The sequence below is a fragment of the Muntiacus reevesi genome, chromosome 1 (genome assembly GCF_963930625.1).
Source record: "Muntiacus reevesi chromosome 1, mMunRee1.1, whole genome shotgun sequence".
In the NCBI taxonomy this organism is placed as follows: Eukaryota; Metazoa; Chordata; class Mammalia; order Artiodactyla; family Cervidae; genus Muntiacus; species Muntiacus reevesi.
Window position 1 is genome coordinate 212,684,949 of NC_089249.1, and position 12,018 is coordinate 212,696,966.

A 12,018-nucleotide genomic window follows, 5' to 3' on the forward strand; every position below is an offset into this window, starting at 1 on the left:
ATACAGTATCCACTTCACTAAGAAATATGAACTAAATATTATTAATTCTTTGCTTTACCATTTATTAATTGTATGTTACTAGGAAGCTTACATAATCCCCCTGCTCTATTTTCTTTTTGTAAAAGGTATATGAAAGTGAAAGTGTTAGTCGCTCAGTTGAGTCCAACTCTTTGTGACCCCATGGACTGTAGCCCTCCAGGATCCTCTGTCCATGGGGATTCTCCAGGTGAAAATACTCGAGTGGGTTGCCATTTCCTTTTTGAGGGGAACTTTCTGACCCAGGGATTGAACCCAGGTCTCCTGCATTACAGGCAGATTCTTTACCATCTACACCACCAGGAAAGCCAAAAAGGTATATAAGTCACTATTATAATGATATATAATATATCATTAATGACATATAACTCACTGTACAGTTCTGAGAAGCAAATGAGATAATTTATATAAATCATTTGGAAATATGCCTAACATACAGAGCTAATCTGATATTAAGAATATGGTACAGAGGTAGTGAAAAATTATGTTAATGTATGTAAAGCATCTAGCACATTTCTAGTCATATATGAATTAACTTTCCTTTCTTTCTTTCCAAGTATTTAAAATAAAGGAAATTCAACTGTTATGACATGTTTTAACACTGGGCAGGGATACAAGAGTGGGTACAATTTCTTGTGACTACAATTGTTAGTAGTAGGGCCACCTGATGTGAAGAGCTGACTCATTGGAAAAGGCCTTGATGCTAGGAAAGACTGAAGGCAGGAGGAGAAGAGGGGGGAGTGACATAGGATGAGTCAGTTGGATGGCATCACGAACTCAATAGACACGAGTATGAACAAACTCTAGGAAATAGTGAAGGACAGGGAAACCTGGTGTGGTACAGTTCATGTGGTTGCAGAGTCAGACATGACTTAGTGACTAAACAACAACAACAAAGGATGTTAACTGTATTCCCCCCTCTATAGTTTTGTCTAGCTTAATCACAAACATAAATTGAACTAGATGCATTAACAAAAATCACTCAAATTTTTCTATTATTCATGGTTTAAGACTTACCTTTCTATTTCAATTCAACTCATCAGATTAACTTCTACAAAATTTTCCTTAAGTCCAAAAGTATTGGTTTATAATGACTAAGATCTTTTAAAAATCTGTTCCAAGGAAGAAAGGAACTGTTTTGAGGTATCAGCAGTTCAGTCAAATTTTTAAAAAACCTATTTCAGGGCTTCCCTGGTGGTTCAATGGCAAAGACTTCACCTGCCAATGCAGGAGACATGGGTTCAATCCCTGGTTCGGGAGGATCCCACACGCCACAGAGTACCTTAGCCCATATACCACAACTACTCAGCATGTGCCCTAGAGTTGGGAGCCACAACTACTGAGCCCATGCTCCCTAGAGCCTGTGCTCCACAACAAGAGAAACCACTGCAATTAGAAGCCACACACTGCAATGGGAAAAGCTCAAGCAGCAACAAAGACACAGCATGACCAAAAAAAAAAAATTATAAAAATTAAAAATAAATAAATAAAAAACTCATTTCAAAACTTTTCCAGTTCATGAAAGGAGCCCACTGTTGAACTAAATTACTATCTATGAGACTTATTCATGATATGAAATAATATATTGTAAAAAAAAAATTTCAGTGATTAATTAGCATTTAATTTTTCAACTCTCTTATCTGTCAGTTACAGTAGTTCTCTGAATGGAGAAAGTACTTACCCCAAGACAGAAGTTACATAATATTACCTAAGAACTATGAAAATAAGTCCATTAATTGTCTTTGAATCCAGGAATTATTTTATTTAAATCTACGGGCTTGAGGCAAAGCCTATTTATAAACTAGTCAATTGTCATCACACAAGCTTTAGGGCTGAGAAATAATGAAATCCCTTCAATATTTCAGGGAACTTCTAAACCCTACTGCAAAGAGTAAGGATAGGTTTTAAGCAATGCCAAATCTTCTTGCTGTAGGATGCACATTATCTACACTTTATATATAAAACACCTTTGACTCCTTCCTGTCTAAACAATCTCATGATTGTTTTTAGTTCATGTTTTACATTAGACTTGTGGATAGAAAACATATACTTCTCGTATTGAATACACTCAACATAGTGAAAAATCAACTAAAGTTTTCAGTATTATTTTATATCTCTAGCATAAGTAACTGGAGAAAGCAATGGCACACCACTCCAGTACTCTTGCCTGGAGAATCCCAGGGACGGGGGAGCCTGGTGGGCTTCCGTCTATGGGGTCGCACAGAATTGGACATGACTGAGCGACTTAGCAGCAGCAGCATAAGTAACAGAAGCTACCTATTCATCTTAAATATATGGCTCTCTTGAACCCTTTTATTAGACATTGGTATACAACTTCGATAACACATGCTTACAGCACTTGTGATCATTAAGTAAAAAAGAACACTGGTTTTGTCACTCATATTTTATCAGAATATTTCTCATTAAAAAAGTGGTACAATTTTTTATAGGCTATTAAATTGGAGGGACATGAGTACCTTTTAATTAACATGCACTATTTTTACTATTTTTGTTACTATGCGTGGTAGGACGACTTGATGAAGGGCACAGCTTAAAAATCATATTAAAAAAAACTTGAAGTACTCACATGCCAATATGAATACTGATTCCAACCCAATAGTAAATTTTAAAGTTGTCTCTATTATTATTTCTGTTTCAATACTTCCAATGATTCCCCATTAATTAAGTTCTTTGTTAAAGGAAGAAAAACTTTTTGAGATTCCTAGGAAGATTAACTGAAAATAAATATATCCTGCCTTAGAATGTATACCATTTCCTATACTTACTATTAGTGTGTCTGATAAAAGATAAACTGACAAATATTAAAAGAAATACAAACTGATTATGATGAGGCTCCAAATGACCAAGATACGGTTCTGGTCTATATAATAAAAGATGAGAGTGATCCAATTATTAAAACAATAATTGTCAGCTACAATTTAACACTATAAAGAGTACAGAAATGTACAAAATTTGCTAATATGCAGCAAAAATGCTAAAAATTTACACATTGTTAGTCTTTATTAATTCAGGAAAATTGTTTTCTCTATTTTTACTCAATTTTGAGGTGATTTTACTGGTCAGCAAACATTCTCAACAAAAATAAAAAAATAAATGTTGACTACTTTTGATTGATACTAGAATTTTCCTTTAAATTCTGTACAATAATGGCTTATTATCAACTTACAGTAAGGAAGAGTTGGATGAGAAGTCATTCTTCTGACATTATTAATGGCTTTCTTAATCATCTGTTAACAAAGAAAAATCATTCTTTTACACTTTTAATAAAAAGTAGCATTAAAATTTTATACTGTGACAGGAAATTCAAGTAACATTTATTTTTGTGTGATTCCATAACTATCATAATGGGTGCTAAAAATACTAAATATGGGTAACAGAAATAAAATTTAACAGCTCAGCTAACATTTTAAGTGTACATACATTTTCTGCATCATTGCCTAGGATCTAAGAACAAATTCACCTCAAGAATTTAGTCTTACCTCCTTTCTTGCCAATTCTTTTCTGATCCCATTAAATTTATTGGAATAATCCTGAATAGGATAAGGTTAAAAAGACAGGCAGAAGCATGTGAAAAAAAAAAAAAAAGAGGTAAACAGAAAACTGTATAAATTTTTAACTGATAGTTTGGAACTATTTATTTACCCATTTTAAAATTATGCTTTGAATGGTTTAAGTAGCCTGTCAAACAAGAGTAAACTAAGTACTTGAAATTAAAGGGATAATTTTAATTTACAGAATATATCCTACTTATAGACTGTAACTACAGTTATAGATGATCCTAAGTTTGTAGCACTAGTCTCACGCACATTTTTCTGTTATTGTTCTTTTGGATTTTAAATTGTTCAATTAGCCCAAAGCCGTAAGTAAAGTGGGGATGTAACAGGGAGGGACGGAACTAGGTCAGCAGAATCAGGGAGGAACAGAAACACTGAAAGACATGTTTAGATACAGCTATACTCCAAAAGAGCAGAAATTGGTCATAACTAGTATTCCTTTTCATTAGTATTCAGAATTTAATAAAATAATAGGGTTAGAAAATATCTGATCAAATTCTCTACCCACAAAAACGGAAAGCCTTCTGAATGTTATTTCTGTTTAATAAACATCATGTTTAAATTTCTAGTCTCAATTAAAAAAAAAAGTCTAAAGATTCTTGATTTTTCTTTTAATTATTTTTTTTCTAGTAACAGTATCAAAGAAAGGAAAATCATGAATAAAAAATACAAAGAGTTAAGTTTCTGAAAGCATATGTAGACTAGTACAAGGGGAAGAAATCACTGATTATTTTAGAAGATCTATATAAAAGGAACCACCTTATTATATTGGTCTTTTTCCTGAGGATGGAGTGGGGTAATCCCAATACTTCTGTTTACAAATGACAATGACACCAACTTTTAAAAAAGATGTTATAACATTTAAATAGGAAGAAAATTCAGTCCTAAGAGGAATGACAAAGGTAAATTTCCATATAAAAATGCTCTGGAGAATAAGCAAATATCTTCTGAGCATCAACTAAATGTTAAGCACATTCTACTTAGAGATCACTAGTGTGTATAAAGCAGGCACAGAATAAACTCTCAAAGAGCTTACATTCAGAAGGGTATAAAAAAATACAATCAAATAATAATAAATAGATAATTTATAAATTGATAAAAGCTATAAGGATGATAAAATGGGATAATATGACGACGAAATGAGAAAACAGGGTAACTGGGAGTAGAGGAGGGAGGAGCAGATACCTTGCTAGGGAAACAAGAGAAATCTCTGGGAATCTAAGTTGAAATCTGAATGGTAAACAGAAAGTATTATAAGTAGAAAACAAGGCAGACAGACACTCTAAGCCTGATGTGTTCAAGTGGTAGAAGGTCACTGCAACTAGAGAGCAAGAGAATCCAGTGGGGAAAAAAGGGAGATACTGCTGCAGAGGCTGGCTGAGTTTAAGTCACATGGAGCCTTAGAGGCCATGTGAAGGACTTGTTTTAAAGCATACTGGGAAATCTTAGTTTTACGCATGGAAGTGATAACCTGAATGGTGTTTTAGAAAAGAGAAACTCTGCCTGCTGTGTAATAGACAGACGGAGCAATTGGAGAAGCAGAGACCAGAAAGAAAACTGTTACAGGAAGAATTGTATTATATTCTCTGAAAATAGAGCTGGAAAAAATGCTTATTATTTCTTTTAATATATTTTGTATATTCTAAGTTCTCCTTTAAAAGATAACATTGTTAAGTTTCACAAATGAATTTTAATGTCTCTGTCCACTGGAAAAAATTAACTATTAATGACCAAGTCTTTTCTTTTGAATAATCACTAGACTGTTTTTCAAATTCTTTAATTCAATACTTTGGTCCTCCATGAAATCAATGAGTAAAGAGGAATGAAGGGCTTCAACAGAAGCTCTACCACAAATTGGAGATAGTGACCTGAGTTAAACTCCTTGACCTTTCTCGATCTCAAGCTTCATCTAAAGAACGGTTAAGTGGAGTAACGTAACAGCTACAACAGATATCTCAAATAATAATAAGGTTATATGATTGGTAAAGGAACTGCATTAAGTATAAAATATTATCAGGTATTATTAAAGATAATCAAGCTCTATTTAAATAATTATCCTCACTAATTAGTAAAAAAAAAAATTGGGGGGGGGGGCAAAGACAGAATTCTATAGGACTTAAGGAACTGTGGGAAAAAAAAAAACACCTACCACCTAGCAAGTCACTGAAAAATTGCTGGTGCAGGGTTTCTTTGGTTCTGTGTATTGATTTCTATACCCTAAGTGTCAACAAAGAATCTCATGTAGATACAGCTATGGATCATATCCTAGGTAATCAGGGCTCAAGAAAATCCTCCATTACTACAGAAAAATACTTTTTCAGTTCATCTGCATATTATATTTTGCTTAAATTTTTCAAAAATTTGTATCATTTTTATTTTTTCATGAAAAGAAAAATATATTTGTCTCAGCATCAACTAAGAGTTGTTAGTTGATAACCATTTAAAAATATTATCTAGACTAGGGGTTGGCAAATCTTTTTTGAAAAGAACTAGATAAATAAATGGTTGGTACTTTATGGGCATATAGCCTCTGTCTCAGATAATCTTACCATTGTAATGTGAAAGCATCCATAAACAAAATACTAAAAAAATGTGTGGCTATGTTCTAATAAAACTTTATTTATACACAATAAAATCTAAATTCCATTTAATTTTCATGTGTCACAAAATACCATACTCATTTTTATTTTTTTTAACGGCTTAAAAATATAAATTCTTAGCATGTTCTTGACACAAAAACAGGTGGTAGGCAGGATCTGACCTACAGGATGTAGTTTGCTGAGGCCTAATTTGGAACAGTAAGTTTCAAATAATTATTACTTAAAATACAGCTCTTTGTATTTCCATTTATTTAAAATAATTTTTGTTATCAAATGAAAACCTATTATTCTTCAAATAAAAAATTAGAATTTCCAAAAAGTATGACTTACTAAAAAAAATAAAAATTTAAAAAAACATTTACATCATCGTTTATCTTATTAACTTAGAGGGGAAAAGCAGACATTTATACACAAACACTTTTAACTTTACATACCACAGAAGCTCCTCTGCCAGTCTGCGTACTACCAAGCCACGGCATGTTAATTGGAGTGCCGGGATTGCTATGTGTATATGGGGTGGTACCTTGCACAGCTGTTAAATCATCACGAGCATGTATAACCAAGAAATCTTCTGATCTACAAAAGAATGTTAGCCAGAATGAATCAACCCATCAGGTCTTCATTTCTTGTTATACCTGAAAGCTCTAACATATGACTCTGCATTTCTCTTTAAAATTAATTTTCTTCAGCTCAACTCCTAACTCACAGCCAATAATTACATGCATGAACAGTTTCAGATCCCTCTCTTAATCCCTTCCAACCCTCAACCCACTTTTTTAAAGTTCCAGCCACCCCACTTCTTTATTCTTTAGCATGTCAACTTCCATTTTGCTTACAATCTAGGAATATTCCTTTAAAAAAATAACTTGAAAGGTATAGTTCTGTGGATATCATCATTCATACTGCAATATCACCATTTAAAAACAAAGTAAAAGGGTACCCTTTGGTTTCCATTTCTACATCATCATCTACCCAAGTATAGATCTGTGTAGCCAGAATTCCAGAAACATCTAGTTCTTGCACATCATGGCTCGAAGCAATTGCTATGCAATTTCTATTCGCCTGAAAAATAAATCATATAATAATTTTTAAATAAAAAGAGTATAATGTGTATATGGGCTACTTTTGAAAATGGAGACTACAAAACAGCCTCTAGAAATGATAACTTTAGGTATAGAATGAATATTACTTTCACAAATAAATATAATAATAATTAAACTTTGAGTGAAATAACCATCAGGATGAGTTTGGAGATATGTTTATATTTTGAGAATTTCACAGCATTCAACAGAAGGCCAGCTACAAATGGAAATGCAACTGCCACTTCACTTCTTCTGCCAGTAGCACTGTCTCTCTAGTCTACTAGAATGGTACTATATCCCTAAAATCTGCACCGTTCAGAAATGTGAAGTGAGATATTTTAAAATATAGGAGCCCTGGAAGGTAAACAAAGGTAAGGGAGATAAGAACTTCAAACTGAAGAAATAATGGTGAATTATTCAAATAAGATGGTACTGCTTTTTCCTAAAGCCTTTTAATCTTAGGCAAGACAAACAGAATTTGGGAAGAAGTCACCAAGAAAAGGTGATGAAATAAGTATTTCAGAAAAAAATCATCAGTGAAAAGTTGGTCAGATTAAATGACAGAAAACTTTCAACATCTACAAATTTTAAAAGTGTATCTTTAAAGAAAAAAAGGAAGATTATTGATAGCAAAGAGAAAACAGGACTAGTATTTCAATTATGCAAAATTCTAATACAAACTGAGACTGAAAAAAATTGAGACTCCAGAGATACGTGGAAAAAAGGAAATTAACTACACTGCCGGAAGGTAATTCTCCATGTGACTCTCTACTTCTGTGTGTCTTGTGAGTTAGTCAATGACTGTCTTTGTTTCACAGTATTATTATCAGGATGCCTATATAGCTATAGTCTCTCCCTCCAGATCAAAAGGCAGATATGCTTACTGTCCATTAGAAAAGATTTGGGTTCCCTGAACTCACTGTTCTCTGCTTGTAATGCAACACACTTTGTTTGGGTATCATCTGGCCCTCTTGCTGTCACTGTGGGAATTGCACCTTAGGGAACCAGAGCAAAAACACTTGATGTTCTAGCTTTTGCTGTTAGTAATAAACTATACTTTGTCTCTGGTCCTGGAGTCTTGTGTCTTATAACAGTATCCATTAAACTGTGAAAGCTAAGTTGTTAGACTGAATGCAGGGGAGTATCTCAGATCCTTCACAGTGCTTGACACAGATAACCCACAACTACACAAATGAGTAAAAGTTCAATCTTACCAGCATTTTTAATTACTGCAATTTAAAGCAAAAGACATTATTTCTTAGCTACAAATTTAGCAAAGATGTAAAAATTTAACAAAATAACTGGAGAAATAAAAATTAAACAAGTAGACCCTTACAGAGTCAACAGAAGACTCTGTATTATTATTATGAGGATGACTGTTCCACTAGCTATATAAATTCAAGTAAGAGAAAAAAGCTAGTCTGTTTTATAACACAAAATATTAAAATCTTATTTTCTTCAGTAGAAGGAAGGTATTAGTTGTGTATAGATAATAATTTTATATTTGTATTTCACATGTATATATCATATTATATAAATAGCACATCATGAGAACTGCCTGGCTAAGGGGCTAATTCCAAACTTGCCTGCTTTGAACAGAACTAGTCATTGATCAGGAGAGTCTAGGAGGAAATGAGACAAGGAACCCAGGCAAAGATGAGGAAAGAATGACAAAGGAACTATCTAGATGAAATTAAAGAAAAGACAGACAAGCATAGGACGATGAAGAACCAATTGGTGAATGATCATTGAATGGGTAATGCCATAGGATATGATCTAAATAATATTTTGAAGTTATGAATACATGAAAAAGTGTGTGTGTGTGTGTGTGTGTGTATTTGTATCTTAGGCAGGAGAAGAGGACGACAGAGGATGAGATGGTTGGATGGCATCACCGACTCGATGGACCTGACTTTGAATAAACTCCTGGAGTTGGTGATGGACAGGGAGGCCTGGAGTGCTGCAGTCCATGGGGTCACAGAGAGTCAGACACGACTGAGTGAACTGAACTGAACTGATATATATACACACACATATCTAGATATATATCTCCTTTATGTTAATGGTAGTAAAAGGAAATGAGTAACTAGAAGCTTTTATACATTTTTTAGTAATGCAGTTAGGCGAGATAGGAGGGGAAAAGGCTAAGACAAATTTCAACCATGGACCACTGTACCTAAGGCTACCTCTTCTGTAAGTAGCTTATAGACAGCTCTATGGAGGATGCTGAGTAAAAGGGTAAGGGATACAAAGCAAACACTCTAGTTGGGCAGCTATTATAGCTGAAAGCAAAAAAGGAAGACTTTCTGTGAGTCACATTTAAGCTTAATTTTGATCTAAGAATCACATTCAACATATTCATATAAGAAAGACAGAAAACATTTTCTTTGGATTAATTGGATGTATTGTATAAATTGTAAAGGCAGGGGAAAAAAAATTGTAAAGGCAGGGGACTTCCCTGGTGGTCCAGTGGTTAAGAAGCCATGCTTCCACTGCAGGGGGTATGAGTTCGATTTCTAAACAGGGAACTAAGATTCCACATGCCCTGCTGCATGGCCAAAAAATAAAAATAAAAGACAACAATTCTCAAGGCAACTTCATATGTAAATACTCGAGACTTCCCTCTGTTTAGTAATAAAGCATTTTGTCTGCTATATATCCAAAGTCAAATAAATTATCAAGCAATATAATCATCTTATATAATAAAAAATTTACTCAGATTGCAATTTAGGGACTAGAAAAATAGCTCTGAGAAAGGGAAACAATGTTACTAGATAAACTGACAGAATAGGAGACATTCTCCAACTATGAATACTTAATTAAAAAAAAAGTCAATGTACTTACTTTATTAACAGCAAAGGCAGTAATGATATCAGATTCCTTATGAATAATTCTTGCTTTACCTCCAGGATATCCCAAATCTGCTTCTATCTACATGGAGGGAAAAAAGGTACAATTTTAGTAATATGAAAAAGAAATACACAGGTCTTTCATGTAATACTTGCATAAATTAAGAAGCTTTTTCGAGAATTCAAATCTAAAGGTACTAATTTACATGCTAATTATTTCTGAAACAAAATTTGGCAAGAGGAAATGACATCTTTACAAGTTTGCTTTTTCACATATAGAAACATAATTGATAAACAACTCCATTAACCACTTATATTCTTAAGGTGCAATAAGATAATTTAAGACATTCTAATTATTAAAGTAAAATAAATTTACCACACTTCTTAAGTTTATAATCCTTCGATAATATTTTAAAAGTATAAAAAAGCCAGAAGATAAAGATTTGAGGTTTTGCAGACCAATAGAGTCATGCTGCATATTCTTTTTTTTAAAAAACCTTTCAAAAATATAAAAACCATTCTTAGTTCATGATCTACAGAAGAACAAGCAGGACACAGCCAGCTGAATATATTTTACTGACTCTGTCCTAAAATAACTTTCTAGTTATAAAATAAACCTGAAACCCTGAAAGGCATAATAATTTACCCAAGTTAGTAATCATTTTAATAGCTGAATAGATCATAATCCAATATACATTAGATGAGGGAAACGTATTTGACCTTTTGCTTATACCACAGAAGGCAAATACATCTTTCAACTTAGAAGAGAGTATTATATAAAATTAAAATTTACTAAAATAATCAGAGGTAAAATGAAGAGGCAATTGTTAAGAGTTGGAGATGTTACTTATTGCACTATGATTCATTTTATTCTCCCTAATCTTCAATCTTTAAAATGAATTACTAAAAAATGTTTTATAACTCAATGTGAAGTACAGAAGTTATTAATTTGAAATTAGAAAACAAATTTAATTCCTGGAAAATTTAAATAAAATATCACCAATCCCCATCCACTGTTTGACCACAGAACTGAGTAGGGTTAGCAGTATTTTTAAAAATGGCAACTAAGATGACAGTTCCTTTACAAAGTTGGAAGAGACTTATAATTAAAACAAAATAAATATATGCAATCAAAACTCACAGTCACTGGATTGAAAAATGTCAAATATAACCTTAAATGCAACTTGCTAACAAATATAAAAAAACTTCACTGCTCATACAAACATTTTGGTTGATCTGAAGGTCAACTTCTTTTCTAAATAAAGTCTTACCTGTCTGAGGCCCATCATCCAGTAACAACATCTAAGTCAAATTTTGTAATTCCATAACTAAAATTCCAAATTAACTACCTATTTACCTGGTATCCAAAGTACACTAAGTGTATACTATTGGGCTTTTTAAGAAATTAGATATAAAGACAAATAGTATTTCCATGGAATAGAGCAATATGCTATTTGCTGGTAACGAATGGATGGGTGGGTACTGTCACCAGCAGAACAGTCTTCAAACTTCACTGTCATGGAGAGAAAAGCAAGAAGTTCAAAAAAAGCTTCTTTGGTATGGAAATACATTCCTGTCCTCTCATTATCTAGATTTACCAAAACACTGTTTCTCAGTAGTGTGGTCCCAAGATGACCTGCATGAGAATCAACTAAAGGGGGTGGAGTGGAATAGGAGAAATGGTGTTTGGCATTAAGAGTTTATGCAAATTAATTCTGAGAACAATCACAAGTTTTAGGAGATGAGTTTGGAGAAGCAGCAGGTTTGGTTTGTACAGACCCTTAAAAGCCATAATAAAGAATCCAGATTTCACTAAGCTAGAAAAACACTGGAAGGTTTTGGTAATTCTGGATGTTGTAGGGCAAAACACAAAGGG

At 33.2% G+C, this 12,018-nt stretch overlaps 1 protein-coding gene across 5 annotated transcripts in view; it reads right to left on the bottom strand.

Annotated features, from left to right (window-relative positions):
* Nucleotides 1-12,018, bottom strand: part of DMXL1 (Dmx like 1) — a 124,285-nt gene that overhangs the window by 21,734 nt on the left and 90,533 nt on the right. For 3 of the 5 annotated variants that reach the window (XM_065918222.1, XM_065918220.1, XM_065918224.1), the window contains 5 exons: nucleotides 10,138-10,224; nucleotides 7,152-7,273; nucleotides 6,646-6,787; nucleotides 3,537-3,587; nucleotides 3,224-3,284 (listed from right to left, as the gene is read on the bottom strand). In XM_065918222.1, the coding sequence (XP_065774294.1) occupies nucleotides 3,224-3,284; nucleotides 3,537-3,587; nucleotides 6,646-6,787; nucleotides 7,152-7,273; nucleotides 10,138-10,224 (463 nt within the window). The remainder of the gene's footprint in view (nucleotides 1-3,223; nucleotides 3,285-3,536; nucleotides 3,588-6,645; nucleotides 6,788-7,151; nucleotides 7,274-10,137; nucleotides 10,225-12,018) is intronic. The other 2 variants (XM_065918221.1, XM_065918223.1) reach the window with 1 other exon arrangement.